This window comes from Mastomys coucha, unplaced genomic scaffold (assembly GCF_008632895.1).
Source record: "Mastomys coucha isolate ucsf_1 unplaced genomic scaffold, UCSF_Mcou_1 pScaffold9, whole genome shotgun sequence".
NCBI lineage: Eukaryota > Metazoa > Chordata > Mammalia > Rodentia > Muridae > Mastomys > Mastomys coucha.
Window position 1 is genome coordinate 61,201,073 of NW_022196915.1, and position 22,175 is coordinate 61,223,247.

Here is a 22,175-nt window from a genome sequence, read left to right on the forward strand (position 1 = left end):
CACACACACACCGAGTTCTGTGGGACCATACAGCTAGATAACTCTTTTCAGTTCACCTAAAAATATACCACAGACAACACCCTTCTCCAACAACAAATATATTTTGATACAAAAGTTAAAATCCATAAGGCTAATTGTCTCCTCAAAAAAAAAAAAAAGAAAAAGAAAAAAGAAAAGGTTTAATGAGAAAGATACAAAAAGGCAAAAAGCACTAAAAGTTGTAAATTTGACCCAAAGTTTCCAACTGTTACACAGACACTTCAAGTGACCTGGAAAGGGTAGATGGGTTAACAGGCCCATTTGATTCATGCGGGAAAATTCTTTTTTATTTTTTTTTAAAGATTTATTTATTATTATATGTAAGAACACTGTAGCTGTCTTCAGACACACCAGAAGAGGGCGTCAGATCTCATTACAGATGGTTGTGAGCCACCATGTGGTTGCTGGGATTTGAACTCAGGACCTCCGGGAAAGGAGTCAGTGCTCTTAACCGCTGAGCCATCTCTCCAGCCCAGGAAAATTCTTTGATGGTAAATTTTAAACACTTTTGCCAGTTTTTTATTATGCTACCATTAATTTCCTTAAAGAGGAAAAAGCAAGAAGTATGATGACCCAAATTCTCCAAGGGAAAAACTGTGTTTAATAATGATAATGATGATGATGATGATGATAATGATAAATAATAGGAATAATAAAGACTTCATCAGGTTAATAGCAAGAAGTGACCAAGTGAGAGAGAACCGATTGGTCGAAGAATCAGAACTCACATTTTTGTTTTTGTTTTTGTTTTTGTTTTTCAAGACAGGGTTTCTCTGTGTAGCCCTGGCTGTCCTGAAACTCACTCTGTAGACCAGGCTGGCCTCCAACTCAGAAATCCACCTGCATCTGCCTCCCAAGTGCTGGGATTAAAGGCATGCACCACTACTGCCCAGCCAGAACTCACATTAATTAGACCAACTAGGATGCCAATGTTTTGCCTACAGCCTGAAATACAATCTGAAAAACTGAAGAAACTAATTCTCCCTCCTCCCCCCCCAGGATAATTTTCAGTACATTGAGAATGGCAATGACGATCTATTCACAATACAAAACAAACAAACAAACAAAGCATAAAACAAAAACCCAACCCCGCACACTATGGGGCTCGAGAAACGGAAGAGCAGAACACTTAATGCTTGCAGTGATACAGTCAGGACAGGTACTCAGCATTACTGATGGAGCAGATGTAACCGTACTGGCTGTCTGTTCTACCCCATGCTGCACTTGGTGCTGAACGCGTGACAGTGGTATCAAAATATACGACCTTGGGCCCTACAGCTCTACTGTAGCTGGGAACAATGAGCTGAAAGAGGGTCCAGTGGGACACATGGTAGTTCTTACTGGTGATGGGTTTGCAATAAGGGAAAATACAAAGAAACCAAATTCTCATGGAATTTGAAGGCGTGTGCCACCACTACCCAGTAAAAAAATTTTTTTTAAAAGTATGGTGTTTTCCTGAAACATAAATAAAATCCTAAGTGTTCCTGATTCTTACTGTCTCCTAACACTTTACAAGGTGACAGTGAATATTTCATCTGGAGGCCAGGGAATTTAGTACCTCTCATTTAGACTGAGCAAAAGAAACGACAGTTTGGCATACTGCTCACACAGGCTTGCCGGCTAAGAGAGGACACAAGTTCAGCTCCTAGCACCCACGTAAGATCACATCTCCACTCTAGGGGACCCAATGCCTTCTTCTGCATCCTCATGCACCTGTGCTTATGCGCACTCACCCATAACAGAATTAAAAAATACATACTAATCTAGCCAGGCAGTGGTTGCTCGCACTCTTAATCCCAGAACTCTGGAGGCAGAGGCAGGCAGATCTCTCTGAGTTCAAGGTCAGCCTGGTCTACAAAGCACGTTCCAAGACAGCCAAGACTACACAGAGAAACTCTGCTGGAAGGAAGAAGGGGGGAAGGGAGGGAGGGAGGAAGGGAGAGAAGGAGGGAGGGAGAGAGGGAAGGAGGGAAGGAGGGAGGGAGGGAAATTAATAAGAAAACAAACAAATAAGTAAATAAAATATTTAGGCCACTACACTGTGTTGAATGATAGAATTTACTGTCTTACATTGAGGTTGCTAGAGAAATATTTCAAAGAGAAACCACATTGTCCACCATCATATTTCTGAGGCAAAAAAAAAAAAAAGTGGTCAAACTTTTGAAAGAAAAAAAGCAGTGTTAATATTGTAGAAAAGAAACTGGAACCATTAGCGAATTTTTCTCCTGTCAGGAGAGAACAAAGCAGGATAAAAAAAAAAAAATGCCCTTTGAAGCCCAACTAGGGGGGAGGGCAGGGACGTCACACAAGTGGTCACCGGACACAGTGATTACATGGTTCAAACGGTACCTTGAGATTAGTGACTCTGCTATATATAAACACAGACAGCAGCAGTGGCTCACGGTTATGTGTCCTGTCTCTCCTGTAACTCAGTTCATCTTTTCAAGAGCAGGTCTATTTCAGAGAAGGGCATATCAAGCTAAACACAGGATGCAACTTGCCCAAAGCTTTTAGACACAGATCTGAAATCTCAATCCAACCTCCCATCTTAGCCCCTAAGCTCTTCAGCTTTCCCTAATGCACCCAATCTGTTATATAAACTCTGCTCTTGTTTATGTGACCCTAGGTGGGCTTCAAAGGCAGGGCCACCTCTGATTCCTCCAGCCTTGTGCACAAGATCACAAACTGCCCCTGTCGGGGGCGGGCTCTGTGATATCTAGGACAAGGGTAGGGGCTAAGATGTAGCTCAGTGGGAAAACAAAGGCCCTGGGTTTGATTGACAGGAGAGGATGAGAGGAAAGAGGATGTGAAGGAAGGAGAAGAACCAGGTGAGTGACGCCCTAATTGGTAGGTTACTCGGGATGCTTTTATGCATCTTCATAAGCTGTAAAATCCCCAAGGAACAAGAAAGAGAAGAGATGCCAACCAGCACTGGGGAGGCTGAGGCAGGAGGATTACAAGCCCAGGGCCAGCTCTTGTGAATACAGAGTGAGACCCTACTGAGAAGAAAAGCATGAAAGAGTCCACCTAGAAACAGCCTTCAACCAGACAGACTTCTGAAGAGACCTCGCTCGCTGTTCCTCTGGGCTCTATGGCCTTTAACCCGGCATATCAATCCATAGCTTACTTTTTTCAGCCTTTCTCATACTTGTTTGGAAATAGTCTCCCTTTGGTGAAAATGCTGCTTCCTCAGACTCTCTGCTTTGCTCTGTTCTTCTAGTGTGGGGTCCAATGGAAGAGGTCCAGGCAGTCAGGCGCCCGGAGACCCCACTGGCACCTTTAACCAATAACTCTGTACAAACCAGGATTCCTCTATCTGTACTTACAACGGCCGGTGAGGGGACGTGGATGCTGGCGACAGATCGCGGTCGGACGTGGTTGGCCAGGTGGCAGAGCACGACACCATCCATAAGTGCCGCCCCCAGGTCTTCATGTAGGGTCACCTTCAGCCTCATCTCGATGCTCTGGGGGTGGGAAGCAGAAAGTGCCAGTTGCTATGGGCACCAGAGCAAGTGTTAAATGCACCCGTGAGTACGTATGAACCCAAGTGCTATTCTCAGTGAGGGGACAAGCATAAGAATGTCTGGAGGTGGGGAGATGGTTCTGTCAGGAAAGTGTTTGCAAGGATGTGAGTTTGATACTAGAACCCAAAGAGTCTGGCATGGTAGTATATGCCTGTAATCCCAGCCGCTGGGCAAGTGAATTCTAGAGGATCCTGAGACTTGTTAGCCAGCCAGATCAGTCTAATCAGCAAGGTCCAGGCCAGTGAGAGACCCTGAATCAAAACCAAAAATGTACATGGCACCTGAGGAGAGCCTCAGGTCATCTCTATGCCTCCACACATATGTGCACACTCTCACACACACATACACGCACACCCTAGACACAGAGAAGATGTCTGGAAAACACTCATGTTAGTTAAATATTTTCAATTTTTTTAAAAAAAAAAAAAACTCTGTATAAAAACAGATATGGTTGTGTTGAAATATTTGAATTAAAAACTGCAGAACAGAAACCGGTATTGTGTGCAAGGCTTCCAGGCCAGCTTTTCCAACACACAGAACGCTTCGTAGAGTCTGAATGCCATGCTCAGGCACATGCCACACCCCAGTACCTCTCGGAGCTGCTCCACCAGCTCCTTCTCTTCTCTCATCTGCTCCATCTTCCTCCGAATCGTAAACTGTGGATCTATAGATTCCAAGTTTCTCTGAGGTCTTAGAAACACTGCAATAGAAACGGAAAAAAGAAATCAATCTGTATTACTACACAGAGCTATTCCTATTTCAGTTAAACAAATTATTTGCTTCTCCCCGATTTATCACTCACTGACACAGGGTAATTCCAGAGTCATAGCAAGAGTTGGGCATGAATGCTCTAAAGGAAACACTCTCCTGAGTTATTCTTCTAGGCTGTGTGACTGCAGAGCTGGCTTTGACTTGAAAATAAACTGAATTGAGAGATAGGTGTCATTGGGGTGGAGATGAGACCACGCTGTCACCCAGACAAAAGTACCATCTCTCTCATGTTCAGTGTTACCTTCTGTTCTAATCAATATTCTAATCATATGCTTTCTTTCTTTTTAAATGTGAGTAATTTTGATCAAATAAGGAGATATTAGAATTGATGCCGTGTGGAACCACATATTCTGCCTTCTGTCCCATCACTGGCCAGGTGTTCAAAGATTCAGCTCTTTACAGATGAGCACAGGTGACCATCTAGAAGGCTGGCCGGACTAGAGGGGAGTTCATCGCCACTGGCTCGAGGACCCTAGGATTCCTACAGACCTTCATATGAAGGAATTAAAAAATATATATACTCTCAGGGCTAGAAAGATAAGTCAGCAGTTAAAAACAATGTCTGCTCTTCCAGAGGACCCAGGTTCAATTCCCAGCACCTACATGGTGGCTCACAATTATCTTTAACTCCAGTTCCAGAGGATCTGACACTCTCTTTTAGCTTCTGAGGCTACCAGGGTTACACAAGGTAAACAGACATACACATAGACAAAGCATCCATATGCATAAAATAAAAATAAATCTCTTTTTAAATTAAACCCAGCACTGTACAGAACAGGACAGAACAAACGAACAATGGGAAAAAAAAACTCACAAAAAGCATATGTTTTAAACTTCTAGGAGGTAACATAAATTGGGATGATTAAAATACTCTACATGTGACTTTGCAGCATCTCTGTACCTGTGGGGCCATGCCAGGAACAGATTTCTAAAATCCAAGTATATGAGGAAGGCTGTGTTTGCACGGTCATTTTTTGCTGGTTGTAAGGGAGGTCTCAGTAACTGATGAGAGCATAGCTCTTCTTAAAGTTGAAAGTGTGTGTGCCGGAGATAAAATTGAATTCTCCTTAGGTAACAGATGTACTTATAGAGCAGGACACAATCCAAGGATTCCCAGAGGCAAACTAAACAAAACCAGAATTATCTGGGGAAAGATAACTCTGGCCCAAGGGAACAGTGGCATGATTTGTGCCAGATTCTAAAGCAATCTCATTGCAAAGGCCAGTGGACACGATCTATGTGATGCTGCACCCCTCACAGATGTAAGCTAATGAAAATTAAATAAATAAAAGTGGATTTACAGTCATATAAAGATACTCTACACATAAAGAATGATTTTAGTAGCTGGGCAGGGAGGCACACGCCTTTTATCCCAGCACTTGGAAGGCAGAAGCAGATGGATCTCTGTGAGTTAATGACCATGTTGGTCTACACAGTGAATCATACGCCAGCCAGAGCTAGACAGGGAGGCCCAGTCTCAACAAGGGGAGGGTGTGTGTGTTGATGTTAGCAGGAGTCTTAAGTTTTTCCTACTAGAGATTTTTCAGCCTGAACACACAAGACTGTCGGGGAGTAGGATGGTCAGGTTTCCTGTGTGTAGATTTTTAGATGGGGCTAGGAGGTGTTGGTAGTAGGACAGAGTCATTCCAGACAGTCTGTGCAAAGACCTCCCATGTTAGAAATCACCACCCCCAGAAAAGGACACGGACACCAGGACTGCAGCAGTTGCAGCCACCGTCATAGAAGTGGTGTTGTACTGGCTGGTTTTGTGTGTCAACTTGACACAGGCTGGAGTTATCACAGAGAAGGGAGCTTCAGTTGGGGAAGTGCCTCCATGAGATAGATCCAGCTGTGGGACATTTTCTCAATTAGTGAACAAGGGGGTAGGGCCCCTTGTGGGCGGTGCCATCCCTGGGCTGGAGGTCTTGGGTTCTATAAGAGAGCAGGCTGAGCAAGCCAGGGGAAGCAAGCCAGTAAGGAACATCCCTCCACGACCTCTGCATCAGCTCCTGCTTCCTGACCTGCTTGAGTTCCAGTCCTGACTTCCTCTGGTGATCAACAGCAATGTGGAAGTAAGCTAAATAAACCCTTTCCTCCCCTACTTGCTTCATGGTCATGATGTTTGTGCAGGAATAGAAACCCTGACTAAGACAGGTGCTGATTACAAAGAACCTACAACGCTCAACCCTTTCTTACAAGGCCTCAGTTTATCACACTTTAAGGAGTAAATATGGCTCACAAGTATAACTCATGGAAGAAAGGCCTGTGCGTGCTCCGTGGAATTAACCTACCCAGCGTTGTGAGGCTGTACCCATCTCTATCTTTCCAGTTTTCTACATGGGTTCAAAGATGTGGGAACAGAGACGCTTGGGAAGAAGAGCCTGATACCATGGTTGACTTGACACAGTTCATGGAGAATGAGGCTGAGTGAGTGCGTGAGCCACCTAAAAGAGTCCGTGCCCTGATCTCGGGATGGAAGCGAATCAAGAGGTCACTGGTAAAAAAGCCAAAGGCTTGTCACAGGAGCCTCTCATCAAGGCCCCATGGGAGCCAAAGCCCACAGGAAGTAAGACCAAATCAGAGCCAGAAAGGAAAAAAGGCAAAGCTGGCGAAAGAAGGGTGAGGTGATGGGGCAGCCAGGCTCTGAGAGGAATGTGACGGAGACTGGACAATTAGAAGCCTGAGAGAGCACACACTGCCCGTCAATGCAAGGCCAGCAACCAGAAGAAAATACAATGTAAAACCCAAAAGCAATCTCTTCTCCCAAAGATGTTAACTGAATTTACCAAAAAAGTCAAGGAATGTGGACGGAGCTCGGTAGTGCACACACATGTCACCAAGGGGCGCCATGACCCTACTCTAACAGGCCTGCTGTTTGCTTTCAAGGCCACTGCCCTTTTGCCGTTATTCTGGGGAAATCTTATCTAATACGGCATGCTTAATACTTTCAATATGTTTTTATTGGACGACTTCATTCCGACTATGAAAACACGAGGAAGTTAAACGACCTGCAGTCTCTGGTGTAACTGCATACACTCAAGCATGTGTGTTAGCAGAGACCCGTGAGGGATATCAGGGTGATACCATCAGGGCTGGCTCTTAACTTCCTGGCATGCCTATTTATTATATAGTCCTGTGCAAATTAAAACAAAACAGCCCTCTGGGGTATATTTCTGTGAATAGCAAGCCATCAACAAGTGCTGACGGTTTCTCAGCTGTCGTTTCTATTTTAAAACCAATATTTCAAATGTAGATGCAGTGATTAGAAATGAGAAACATAGGTATATACACACAAAAATTATATAATTAATTATAGCTACTGTAGATTGCTTGAAATTTTTTAAAGAAACTCTTTCAGCTAATAAGCCTGCCAGCTTACTTCTTTCTGGATCAAGCCTTCAGGAAACTGACACCTGAGAGAATGATTCTGACTGGTGGGCTACTTAACAAGGTTGAAAACTGTTAAAACTGTTAAACTGTTAACACCTGCTTTTCTTTTTTCTTTTCTTTTCTTTTCTTTTTTTTTTTTTTTTTTTTTTTTAAGATAGGGTTTCTCTGTGTAGCCCTGGCTGTCCTTGAACTTAGAAGTCCACCTGCCTCTGCCTCCCAAGTGCTGGGATTAAAGGCATGTGCCACCACCGCCCGGCTAGCACCTGCTTTTCAATGCCATTCCATTTAAATATAAATTAAAAAGCAGGGAAAGCAAGCTCTGTGTGAGTGGGCACACACATCCACACATGGACACACATGGGCACAGGTAAAGAAGAGCAGATGACTGAGAAAAGAGGAAAATGAGCCCCTCGCTGTTTAATGTTAGGGGGCAAGTCACTAGCAGTCACAAGAGAACATAAGACCTGCTTGGCTGTAGTTCTCTTAGCAGGAGACAAATCTCTAAACACGGCCTGTGGAAGAAGATGATCCATGCATACAGAGGACTCCACTGATCTGTCCATCCTTGAAAGTCACTGCTCTCTTCACCGTACCTCTGAGCTGGCATAATCTCTATTTCCTGTGAATGCCCAAAGATAAGTATCTGTGTACCTCTTGGCACTCATTGCTCTGTATTACCCCACAATATACATGACTCTGCGAGAGCCCAGTTGCAGGCTCTACTGCATCCCAGAAAGCCGTATGTGCTGAGCACATGTCTGTTGATGAGTAAATGAGTTCCCAAGAGCTGTTTCAAAACCTCTTGGGAAAGACAGGAGTATCTGAAGATCATCTTTGCAGAAATGACCTTCTCCTGGCGATTCGTTTCTTAATTTCTCCTCTCACAGAAAAAAAAAAAATCCCAAATTACTCTCCAGGTCTGACTACATTAACTTCCAAATTTAGGTTCCACAACAGTAGAGACTGTCTGATTGCATGTTAGAAGCATGCTTAGCATAGGGAGGCACATAACAGGGGCACAACACACACACACAAAACCCTCTACCTCGGCTAAGCGAAGAAAGCTCACAGCTCTAAAGCATACACTAAGTGAACTTTACGCTTCACTGATACGTAAAAATAAATAAACAAAAACAATGCACTTGGCATGAGAGGAGAGGAAACAGCTTCTTGGTGAAGCATGGGTCTCTGAAGCTGAGCTTCCGCTCCCTGGAAGTTAAGAATGTGCACTAGAGTACCTTTTAATCTATTCACATGCAAGGCAGGGGTACGGTGGCAAATACAAGCTTTAGATTTCAGCTCTCAGGAGTTAGATAGAAATCAGGCAAATGAATTCACCCATTTCCTTCTGGAGCTCCAAGTAAATCAGGCCCATTTACTGCCCTTCAAATGCTGAAATTTCCTCTCTACTATCTTGAGTAGTTTACTTAACTCACAGGTCAATGTGCACATAAACAACGTATCTCTGTCTACCTATGATGTATATGTACATCAACAAAGAAGTAAATGCTTAGGCTCTACGTCCATGTTCACTTACTATCTCTGAACATGGGGACCAGACATTCTAATATGAAGCTAGGCTGTGAGTCCCTGAGGAGCTCCCACACCCTCAGTGTCCTTATTTTTGTACTGGGGAGAATAAGACCTCAGTGCTACACTGTCATCACCAAGGAAACAAAGATGCCTATAAGCTGGCCGGAGATGGATATCCACTCACATAAAGATCAATTTTAAGTAAGCCTAGAGAGCAGAAACGCCTCATGAGAGGCCAGGATCGGTTTTTGACTTCCAAGTAAATGGGAAAGGGGAAGGCGAAACCACAAACAAAGGCACAAGAGTTAGGGCAGAAGAGGATGGGTTCTCAGGAAGTGAAGGCACCCCAGGCTGTGGTGGGGCAGGCAGCACCACAGACAGACTTCCACGCCATGCTGTCCCTCTCAGAAGACTGATTTCAAAAACTGTGGGTCTCCAAATGTTCAAGGTCCTTCCAGCGCCTGTCCACCATTGTTTTTTTAAGCTCTTTGAAGACCGTGTTATAAAGACAATGGTGGATTTAAAATGAGCTCAATCAGGAACAAAACGTTGGAAGGGATTTAAATGAAAAAGAGTTTTTGGACTAAAGAGAGGGCAATGGGATGAGTACTCCAAGTCTGACCAAGTTAATAATTAAACGTTATGGTTGTCTAAGCTATCTCCTTTGCAAGGCTAGACAGCTATTGTATCAGATAATGAAGAAACAACACAACTGTGGAGACGCATTTCTGGACATGCCAAGAAGGCCTACAGAGTACAACAGTCTGTCTCTATGGAAGGATTAAGAACAACACAGGGAGTGGGCCATGTTCCTCAGCTTTCCTACTTGGGGGCCTATGCCACGGCTTCCTCCACTGAGTTAGAAAACACTGCAGTCACAAGGTGAAGTCTCATGCACAGGGACTGAAAGGTATGTGACACTTTGGACAAACGGCAAATACAGAAAAAGATGAAAATCATCAAACCATCTGACATGGTTGCCCGATCCCGAGGAATACTGAAAACAATCCTTTTATTACTGCTGTGGTACTGTGTGCTAAAGCCCCTGATTTGTTATTAAAAGGCCATGTAATAAGTATGAGGTCAATGTTTATAATGACTGGCTGTGGACATCTCAGAATTTTTAATAACACGATGACCTGGCCCAGCACCTCGCACTCTAGCTCCTCACCTGTACAATGAAGGATGATGTGTCTGACTGGAGACAGTTAAGACCTGGAATACAGAACTCTACCTGATCTCTGTCTCAAAGCCACATACCAGCCTAGAAATTCTGCTGCTTAAAATCTTTAGACCTTTCCCAGATTTAAACAAACAAACAAAGAAACATGGTCCTCTGGTTTCACATAGTACTCCTAAGGAAATAACTCACACATGAATCTTTCATACTAGCCTTATTTCCAGTAGAGAACATTACACCCATAGCAGCCAGGATTTCAGAAAACAAATACTTCTTTTTCATAGCTGGGCCTTCTGGTTTTAAACCAAAGCATAGCCTAGCAAGAAAGTTTCTCTCTATTCCTCCTCCTCCATCAGTGCTCAGGATTTAAAGCAGAATGACATGAGGGAGGGATTTAATGTCATGATTGCTTTTTAAAAAAATCATGACTATTTTCAGTGAAAAAATTTTAGACCAGCAGTGCTCAACCTGTGGGTTGTGATCCCTTTGAGGGTTGAAGATCCCTTCCACATGAGTCCCTTCATACTGGCAGAAAACACAGGCATTACATTATGATTCATAACAAACAAGATTACAGTTATGAAGTAGCAATGAAAGTAATATAATGGTTGGGGGGGTCATCAAAATATGATGAACTATATTAAAAGGTCACAGCAATTAGTAGGTTGAGAACCTTTGTTTTATACAACTATAAAATACTGGTATTTCTTATAGATTCAATCTACCAGAATATGCATTATTGTTTAATAAATGGAAATTTTAGCTGAATCTTAACCAGAGATCACAACAAGTATTCTTACTATACATTCTCTAACAATTCATGTTACAGCTTACATTAACAGCTTACGTGTGCATGGTGGCTGTGCCTCACACCTTATTTCTCAGTTTCATTTAGTATTTCTCTCTTTTTTTATTTAGTATTTCTCTATCACTTTGTATTTTGAAGTAAAGTTTATAATCTGAACCAGCATTAAACCAGACCTGAGATTTGGCATATATGTGGTATATAGTTCTAAATAATTTTATTTTTATATTGGATTACTTGAAATATTTAATGATATAAAATTAAAATATCCTTATTAAGACTCACTGGGCATTCTCAATTTTTAAATACATATATATACATACATATATATATATATATTATTTTTAGACTAACTCAATATCCTTTAATGTAAGTGAATTCACACCAAAAAAGTATAAGTCAAAAATGTATACAAACTTTGAAAACAAAAGAAAAAGTAATTTTTCATCATTTTTAGAACCTTCTCAATGTTAACATTATTTTCAGTGCAAAACTCTAGAATCAGCCATAGTAGCTTTAAATTGCTTTAAAAGCCCCATCTGGTAAACATATGTAATAAAAGACTAACCTTATTTTTTTCAAGAAGGCTCCAAAATATAACCTCAGGTGGCCTCAAACTCACTATCCTACTGCCTCAGACTTCCCTACACAGAGATTACAGGAGTGTACCACGAAAGCTCCACTGAAAAAAATCACTCTCAAAGCATTTGCTATGGGGTCAGAAACTAGAGGAGATAACCCAACTGTGTGCGTTTCAATCTTTGTAGACAAGCAGGCAAACCAACCAAACCCCAAGCAAAATAAGTAGAGAAGAGAGTACTGAAAAAAAAAATCCTCCCCAGAGTCAGCATCCTCAGGTTAAATCAACTGTCACATCGTTAACTGTTAGGCAACAGGTCACAAGCACTCGTCTAGACATTGCCTCAGAGGCTTTCCTGAGTACGGAGCCTGCAGGTCGATATATCCTGTCTCCAGGTACACCCAGAGGCCTGTGGAGTACAGTCACAGGCTTATTACATGAACATCGAAGAAGAGACAACAAAGCACCTACCATTGTCACTGTCTCCTTCGGATGGAACACTGTAGCTAGAGTTGTCCCATGTTTGTGCCTGTGTAAGTTTGTTGAAGGAGATAGGAGGGAGAATGAGGGCTGGGTCTGCAGGAGAGCGAGAGAGCCAGGCGGACAGTTGCACAAGGACCAGGGGAAACCCAGGGGGCCGCAGCATTCCACACGTGGCGTGGCGTGAGGTTCATATGGAAATGAGGTGGATTTCATTACATGGGGTTTAAATTCAAATGGACAGTACAGGAGGGGAATGGGAGATGGCGCATGGAAGGAAAAGAACGATAAAAACGGAGTGTTAGTAGTCGTTGCTCACACTCTGCATGCAGTTAATACCCTTAATCTTAGATTAACAGATCTGTGAGCCTGGCAGACTAGCTGGCTGATGGGTCATGGCAGCAGAAGGAAAGAATATCATCATTCAGGCCTCGGAAAGTAGAAAGGTCCACCAGACACCCTTTGCCAACCCCTTCTCAACAACTAATCAGCTGATACAATTGCACAATTCATCCAGAACTCCCGGTCTAGTTAGACAAAGCTCAAAATGTATACATGCATCTGTTATTTAGAAACAAAATGACTATAGAGGAATTGTGTATGTTAATGCTTTTAAGAACTGAGCCAGTGTAGATTTAAGACACCCCGCCACAGTGGTAAGGTTTCATAGGGTGTTTCATTAAGAACTGAATCTCATCAATTCTTTAACTCGTGAAATGCCTTAAAACTCACGTTTCAATATGTCTCAGTACAACAGTTTTGAATGCTCAGTACAGTCTACATAGCAATACATCTACCAAGCTAACAGATTAAGGAAAAAACCCTCAAGAACTTCGAAGCTAGTTATTCATAAAACGATAACACATCTTACATTTTGTGCTCAATTTCCAGAGAATTACTTCATTAAGTAGTTAAGGAGTCAGCCACTGGAAACTTGGGGGAGGAAATAGAATTTGTTTTCTCTAGCTTAAACGAAACACTCTCTTTTTCATCTCTCCACAGAACCTGAATGGTGTACACTGCAGGCTCAAGGCAGTCTCTGACTTGGTAAGCTTAGGCTGGGCTCTATAAATGCATTAAACGTCGGCAGATCAATTTTATACCTAAATTACAAAAGTCCAACACTCAGAAGGCTATTAGTCTTTGGAGACTCTCACTCACGTCTTGATTTCAGTTATGAAACATTTTTAAATGTTGCAGAACTGTCCAGAAGGCTTGGGAGAGCCTGTCGCCAGCCATGAGACAGGGAAGGTACAATAGCAGTGACCCCCACTTCTCTCAGAACAGAGCTTGGGATGACGGACATTGAGGAGCAGCCCAGATTTGGCTATACACGCCTACTTCCTTACATCAGGGAGCCGGTCATTTGAGCTTTCTATGATTTCATCCACACCTTTCCTTCCTGTAACATATCCTCTAGGGCTGCGGATACAGTTCAGTGGTAGTGCACATCCCTTGGCATGTATGTGCAAGAATGAGAAAGATCTAGAAACTCTGATCACACTAGAGTCATTTTCCAACTGTTTACCTTTTCTTATTCTACTCAACCTCCACACCTGGCCACGTGCCGCCCATCAATCAATGTCTTCCAAGAACAAACCATCTCCTCTATAAATGAAATCATTTTTGTTTTTCCTGTAGCGGTGTTTATTTCAAGCCAGAAATGTGTAACACTCATACTCTTGTCAAAGTGCTTCACCCCCAAACCCAAGATCAACTGGGTTCTCATAAGGTGTGCTTGAATGTGTCTAGGTCCTTTCTAAGAACCTATTTAAAAACATTAGTGGTAAATATAAGTAAGTCCCAGAGGAACAAAAAAGCAAAACAAACAACGTCCTAACAGAAGGCATTTAGCACCAAAACTGGAAATGTGGGAAGAAATGTATTTTTCTACCTAGGGGCCCCTTTTTAAAAATTGAAAGTAACTTTGCACATTGCTAACATTATTTTTGTCAATATAGTAACACAAATTACAGTCAAGTAGATCAAAAAGTAAGGTGCTTTCCTCTAAGAATTTTCCCCAACTCCTAACCACTCATAGAAGCCTTAAAATGCTCACCCTCTTGTGTGAGTACATGCAGAGACCTTACCATGCTTGGAAAGCAACTGGGGTCGTCTTGGGGAGGACTCTGCCTTCAGTCTGCCCTTTACCTCATCAGGGCACCAGGAACCTTTGGGGTAAAGGGGAGCTGTTTTATTTCTCATGGGTTAAAAGTTCAAAGGGAGTATTCCTTCCCTACTTACATGTTCCCTTTGCCACTTTTCTCTGCTGTGATTCAAAAGAAGGCAAGCTGCCCATTCCTGGAAGCACAGACCAAACAACTTAATGGAATCACCCAACCTCACCAAGCCGCAGCTACTCTGATGCCAGGACCCCAGCAGACTAGAACTGGCAATGCTCAGATTACTCACCAATACGTTTGAAAGGCCAGAGAGAAATAATTTTAGTTACTTAGTATAAGAAGGAGCTGAGGTTAACGTACCTGAACGAGGCTTCAGGCCAAATGGAGCTGTGATGTTTGCTGTAGGAGACACCAAAGGGGAGTTCTCTCTTATCTGTGGGGTGAGAAGAGAAAACAACTGGGGAATGAAGAACCAGACGTACTTGGATGGTTAGTGATTATTATAAAACTACTTTGCATTTGCTATGGCTGCCTTGTGATGACAGCTTGACTGTGAAAAAACAAAACATTTTGTAACTACTCGAAGAGGCAGTCAATAGAATATTTTCCGGCATTTTTCCGGCACTCCCCCCCCACCCCCATAAACTGTGTTACTGTTATTTTTGTTGTTGTTGCTGCATTGAAGTCTTTACTTGCTCGCTACAAAATTATTTTGCAGTGACACAAAGAAGGTGATCTGCTTCTCATTCGACACAGCTGACTGCCTATGGGCAGGCATGCCACAGAGCACATCTAATAGCATGGAGATGCACAGCTCACACTGAGCACACAGCCCGTCACTCAGAAACTACACTGCATGCCAAAGCATTGTGGGTAGCGACTGAGGAACTGTCATCTGAGAGACTGCCTGCCACTTTCTATAAAGACATCCCACACCTAGATCTCAAAAGCCATTTCTTACAAAATTAATCTTTAAGGATATATAGAGCCAAATGATTTTGTGACAGTGAATGACAACTAATGAGAGACCCCAGAGACCCTCCCATTAACTCTCTAATCCCAGAGTCAGACTACCCAATTCTGGGAAAGATGTTTCAGTTCGGTCTTCATGAAACGCTTCAGCAGCCATTAATCTTCAGGAATCTTACCTCACTGGGTGAATACTGGCTTCCATTACTCTGTAACGTTGTATCATTCTGCACCTTAAGGGGGAGACAAATGTGTATGTTCCATTAGATTGTGAGAAAGAGGAGACAAGGACTATATCTTTTTTATTGTTGTCATAGCTCTGGGCCAGAAGCACACACTAGCAAATGTTGAATTAATTCAAGTGCTAAGTAGCTCAGAAGGTCATACTTCTATTTTCTACAACTACACAGCTGTATTCATTGAAAAAAAAAATCTAAAGAATAGCACAGATTAACACGAGATCTCCCAAACAGGAATCTTTCCCCAGTACCTCTCTTACCTGGCCAGGTTACCAAACGGTCTGCTGGCTCCCTTCCTGATTTTAATTATTGGTTTTTAAAAATAGTCCCAACCAGTAGTTCCAAAATATACAGAAGCTTTCAGTAAGTACACACGCCTGAACCCCAAGTAACCTTGAAAAACCTTCTTCACATGACCAGTTTATTATCAGTTTGCTTTGACAGTCAATGGTTAAGAGAGCTGCTAAAAAAACCAAGCATGGCTTACATATGCACTCTAATAAATAAAAAGTTTGGGGACAGGTAATAAACACCTCATACACACCACCATAAAAGTATAAATCTAAGACCCCCCACTGTGTGGAGGAGTGCTATTTAAAATACCCCTAGTTTACATGAACCAAAGGGAAAATACATTTAGAATAAAACATCATTCATGTCCCTACGCAGTTAAAGGGCCTTCTTAGAAGTGCCAACATGTAGCACTGGGCTTACTCTCTAAGGACTTCTACCAATTTTCCCCATTGTCCTCACAAGCTCCTCTCCTCAGTACTATTTACAAGCAAGGTAGGCACATCCTCACCATGTGGACACCTATAGTACATAACTTCATGCGGCCGGTCTTCTAAAGTACGTTTAAGGCAGGTCACATGACATGCAGGCAGACCCTCTACGACCCTTGCCTCATCTCTCAGTTGTGATAACACACTGTACTCAATCCTCCCTGGCTCTCCTTGCTCCCTTGCAGGTCCATATCCAAAATAGCTACAAACTAAGTTGTCCTCACGCCTTGTTATACACTCTATTCTTTCTGGAACAATACAGCAAACAGACTCAGGGATGGTAAACCACGGCACAGTCTTCTTGAAACATTTCCAGTACCAATATTTTTTATTCACTCAACAATTTTGCTATTTTATAGGTCTCACACTCCATCCTTCACAACAAAAAAGCCACACCCTACACAAGTAGGCAACAAATGGTGGCAAACTGACAGTCTGGAGAAAGGGCGTGTAGATGTATAACCAAATAACAAGTAAGACCACAGGTACAGGACCGCGGGCCTAAAGAAACTACAACTTATTTCCACTTCCTTCATCTCAGGACTTCCTTTTTGCATCAGGCTAGCTGTCCGTCCCTTCCTTTTGAAAACCTGTCATGGGCCCAAAACTCCCTTGAGAGGGCAGACAAGAATGCCTTATGCAAGCACAATTACTCACCAAAGCAAAGGAACAAGGACAAGCTTACAGCATTCTAACCTGACAGAGAGCACAGGAAGCCGAACGGAGATGAGTTCAGGAACCTTTGACCCCTAGAAACTTTGTTTCCTTCCTTGCGCTCTGGCAATCTTGGAAACAAGCAAGTTTTGTTTTTCCACAGGGTCTCACGATGTAGTCCAGGTTCCCCTTTGTATTGGAATCCTCCTGCCTCAATGGCAGAATTATAGGTATGCACCACCATCCCCAGGCAGACAGGCTTCCCCTGCCTCGGCCTGGCCAGAACAGGAAGTTGAAGTGTGTGCAGCTACCAATTACAGGTTGACAGGCTCGAGCATCTGGCTTGTCCGGGGAAGGGGGGGGAGATGCCAAATGAAAATTAGATGCAGACTGAATGTGAACTAGACTCAGTCTATATTTAGTGCATACCCATCCTCTTCTAGCCTTTCCAAACTCCTTCCACATTCCTGGAAGCGTTGCTCATGAACTCATAAGTATGTTGGCTTCTTGCCTTCTGCCAAGACAAGCTTTAAGGAAAGGTTCCAAGCCATCAGTTCTCACTAAGGTTTAGAGTATGACAAACTGAATACAAAGAGGCAATATAGTGTGATGGAATAGCCGGCCTATTCATTACCATGGTAATGAGTCAGCCAGTCTCAACCTTGAGCATCATGTCCTGCATCCATGAACCAGTCATGTTAACTCCTACATTTCCTAACAGTTATTGGAATATACACTGCTAAGAGAACGACCTTTGTGGTCCTCAAGGCTTCCTCAGTGACACACAGCAACACCCAAAGCATACTTACTGAGGAGATGGAAATACAAAGTCCTGATTTTGTGAAGGTTTGACTTGGAAGTTCTGCTTTACTGTGGTGTAAAAAGGATCTCACACAGCCCTGGCCTACCTCAAACTTGTCTAGTAACCAAAGCGACCACTGAACTCCTGCTCCTCCTAACCCTGCCTCCTGCTGTTGCAGGTGTATGCTGCCATGTCATTGGGATGCCTTATACACATGCTCTGAGGGCACTTTATTCTCTGTTTTCAAGCCCACCTGTGTTTTCGCTGTGACCTGTCTCATGAGATCCAGTGCAAAAGTTTACATTTGTGGTGTTCTATGATTGCTAAACACACTTCCAACTTTTGTAACATCTCGTATTTGCATACTAAGGATAGTGAGCCCGTAACTGGAAAGTCGAAGATTATAATATTGTTATAACTTTTATAGGACCCTGTAATTTATTTTTATAGTCTTTTAAAGTTAAAAATATTTCTAAATATGCAACTTTTCTAAAAAGTGAATCTACAGGGAGAGGCGGGAGTGGTTAAGAGCAGTTGTTCTTTTAGGGGACCTGGGTTCAACTCCCAGTACCCACACAGCAACAGCTATCTATAATTCAAGTTCCCAGGGATGCACACCCTCATCTGACCACATACATGCGTGTGGAGCACACACATTGAGCAAAACACTCATACACATGCAAAAAAAAAACAACAACAAAAACAAAACAAAAAACAAAAAAAAACCCTAGTCTACACTGAAACAAATATTCTCGTACGGAAACCATTACAGGGTAGCCTGCAAAGTCTCCTGATGTTCAAGCCTGGTTTGTTTGCTGACATGTCCACCACATTGTGATTCTGTCTGAAGATCACACCAATAACAACAAGATTGTAGAAAAATAAGAGCTAGCATTTACATGCCCACTGCTGAGAGGTTTCTCCTGAATCGTCTCATTTGAGCTGTACAATAGCTGTTATTAGACTAAAATGTACCAAAAATAAAGGTGATGTTTAGAGAGGTTAATTAAGTTGTACAGAGTTAGCAATTCAGTCAGGGCAGCCACATAACATAATGACTAGTCCCTGCCTGTAGCAATGCAGTCACAACCTCTGCAAACCTGGCTTTCCTCTTTATGCTTCTTATTTTCCTCATGTCTTTTACACAGACATATTGAATGTAAAACTGCTTTGTCACTTCATAGTACCTGTGCAGTCAGAGCCAGTACACATGCTGGTATGTAGGGAATCTCAGTATCTCTCAATAGGCCATTTTAAGCCTACTCACTGAGAGGAATGGATTAGACTGTAATAGGCTTGGTGGTGGTTTGAGAAGAATGACCCCCATAGGCTCAAAAAAAAAAAAAAAAAAAACAAAAAAAAAAACAAAAAAACCCTTCATCCCAACTTAGTCGAACTGTTTGGGAAGGATTCGGAGGTGTGGCCTCATCGTAAGAGGTGTGTCTCCAGAAGTGGTTTCAAAACTCCACTCCACTCCACTAGTCAGCGTCTCTGCCTCCTGCTTCTGAACTGGGCTGCAAGCTTTCAGCTTCTGCTCTAGCACCACACCTGCCTGTCTGCTGCCGTGTTCCCCGCCATGATGGTCATGGACTCTAACCTTCTGGAACCATGAGCAGCAAATTAAACATTTTCTTTTGTAAGTTGCCTTGGTCATGGTGGTTGTTTTTTGTTTTTGTTTTTGTTTTTTCACAGCAATAAAAAATAGCCAGAGGTTGGTAATGGGGAGGGGCTATTGCTGTGACAAGTCAGACCATGCTGTTTCTCAGAGAAATGTGGATGACTTTGGGACTTTACAGTTGGATGCTATAAGCATGGCTTAACAGGGTTATCCTAGCAGAAGCTTGGAAGATAGTAGTGCAGAGAGCGATGGAACTATGGAAGCCAAGCATAGGTGGTTTCAGAGAAGAACAGTATTAGAAACTGTGCTATAGATCAGTTTTTAATATTTTGGCAAAGAAAGTGGCTGTATTTTGCCCTTATCCTAAGACTCTGCCTGAGGCTAACTGAAAAGTTTAGGGCTAATTTCGCTAGCCAAGGATATCTGAAGATAGCTTCATATTCATTCGGTTGTATAGTTCTTGGTAATAGCTCTTATGAAACTCTACAGTGAAAAGCAGCAAGCAGGACAAAAAGAAATACAACATATACAGTTTGAGAAGAGAAACAGCGCCAGGAAATTTAATACTGGATCCCAGGCTTGTGCTAAAAGAGATAAAGAGATGCTCAATGCCAAATGGAGCAAAAGGGAGTGGTGTGTTTGGGTCAAGACTCTATCCAGCTAATCTGCAAAGTCTGGGAAATGACTGCGAGATTTCTTGGTTCTAAGAAAGCAAGACATCAAAGTGTATGTAAATATAACTGAGGGAAGGGAGTCAGGCTCCATCCAAAGAGGACAGCTGAATTTGGCAGCATCGGCCATGTGGCCTGGCTTTAGAGTCATGAAGGAGATAGAAATAAAGGAGCTGGAGCATCTTTCCTCCGTGGTGAAGGAGAGCTGCTGAGGTCAGGCGTGAGGGAGAGAAGTTCATGCATGGAAGCCTGAAAAGGCCACGGTGTGCATGAAGCCATGAAAGTGAAGTCTATAGCATGTAGGAGGCCCCAGCACAATGGACAGGCCAGCAGAGCCGTGGCATGCCGGCCAGAGAAAGCTTCATACAGGAAATAGAACCGGTTCAAGCTACAAGCATGTCACAGTCAACGAAGATGAAAAGGCAGAGCCATCTAAGTTCCATCCCATCAGTCTAGGTGGGACATGATCTGGAGTTGGCCCTGCTGAGCATCTGTTCTTCCCTGCTTTGGTCCACATTCTTCACTATGCCCCATTCTTCCCTTTCAGAATAGCAATGTATATTCTGTATCATAGTACGTTGGAACTATGTAATTTGCTTTTTTTATCTTAACGGGGTTACAATTAAGAGACTGCCTCAAGTCTCAAGAGAAATTTTGAAACTATGTTGAGACTACAGAGACTTGAAGGTGGACTAAATGCATTTTATATTATATGACCATAAGCCTATGGAGTCCAATGAGTAAAATCTGATGGTTTGAATCAGAAGACCCCTTACAGGCTCACAGATTTAAATGCTTGGTTCCCAGGTAGTAGAACTATCTGGCAAGGAATAAGAGGTGTGGTTTTGTTGGAGGAGGCAGGTCAGTGGAAGCAAGCTTGGAGGTTTCAAAAGTCCATGTCATTCCCAGGTAGCACACACCTGCACCACCCCTGCCGTGTGTGTGCGCGTGCGTGTGTGTGTGTGTGTGTGTGTGTGTGTGTGTGTGTGTGTGTGCGCGTGTGTGTGTGTGCGTGTGTGTGCACGTGTGTGCGTGCGTGTGTGTGCGTGCGTGTGTGTGTATGTGTTTCTATATCCTATTTATGTATTAAGATGTGAGCTCTCAGATACTACTCTACCACCACCTGCCCTGCCTACCTGTTGTCCTGGGCCCTGTCATGATGGTCACAGACTGTAAAGCTCTAGAGATCCAAATTAAACAATTTTATATGCCTTGATCATGGTGTTTTGTCACAGCAATAGAAAAATAACTAAAACAGGCTGTAATTCCTGACTACTACCCAAACTTATCTTTCCACTACTGGGATGAGCTTTCTCTAGGAAGATTCCTAGTTTTGTGTCTAGAAGGGTTTCTCTACTGCCCCCCAAATTTCACTCCCCATAACTCTATCTAACTTATCCTTATCCTGTCCCCAAGTATTCCCACCACCACCTCATTATAGTATTCTTTTGCATTTCTGTATGGACCTATGTATACTATACACCCATATGGAGGACAGATGTCAACATCTGGAGTCTTTCTCAATTGTTCTCCACTTTGTTTTTGAGTCAGAATCTCTAGCTGTACCTGGGGCTTTTCAATTCAGAGACGCTCCCATGTAGCACTGAAATTATAGGCACAGGCTGCAATGCCAAGGATCTGATCTCAGGTCTTAATGCTTGCATGGCCACCTAGTTCCCAACTCCCTATATATTCTTTGATTCTTCCTAAACATTCTCAATTCCTTTGATGGTGTCCCTCAGGTCCATCACTTAGCCAGACTTCTTTCTCAACTCTAATTTAGTCTGCATCAAATGAGCCTCACTCTATTTCTGAGCCAGAACTGGTTTCCTATGCCCTGCAGGGACCACTGCCTGACAAAGTGAGTCTGTTTTAGCAAAAAGAAAAAAAAAAAAACCCTTAGAGAATCTAACCAAAAAAGCCAACTCTCATCTTTGAGGAGAGGTGGGGGACACTAGTCAACAAAATTAGAGAATCAGGAAAGGTTACAAACTCCGTCATGAACAAATACTTTC

General features: G+C 42.8%; 1 protein-coding gene across 10 annotated transcripts in view; it reads right to left on the reverse strand.

Moving 5' to 3' along the window:
- Positions 1-22,175, reverse strand: part of Lrch1 (leucine rich repeats and calponin homology domain containing 1) — a 190,356-nt gene that overhangs the window by 19,115 nt on the left and 149,066 nt on the right. For 3 of the 10 annotated variants that reach the window (XM_031361997.1, XM_031361994.1, XM_031361995.1), the window contains exons 14-20: positions 15,574-15,627; positions 14,786-14,858; positions 14,547-14,603; positions 14,393-14,473; positions 12,294-12,398; positions 4,154-4,263; positions 3,366-3,503 (exon numbers count right to left, since the gene is read on the reverse strand). In XM_031361997.1, the coding sequence (XP_031217857.1) occupies positions 3,366-3,503; positions 4,154-4,263; positions 12,294-12,398; positions 14,393-14,473; positions 14,547-14,603; positions 14,786-14,858; positions 15,574-15,627 (618 nt within the window). The remainder of the gene's footprint in view (positions 1-3,365; positions 3,504-4,153; positions 4,264-12,293; positions 12,399-14,392; positions 14,474-14,546; positions 14,604-14,785; positions 14,859-15,573; positions 15,628-22,175) is intronic. The other 7 variants (XM_031362001.1, XM_031361998.1, XM_031362003.1 and 4 more) reach the window with 5 other exon arrangements.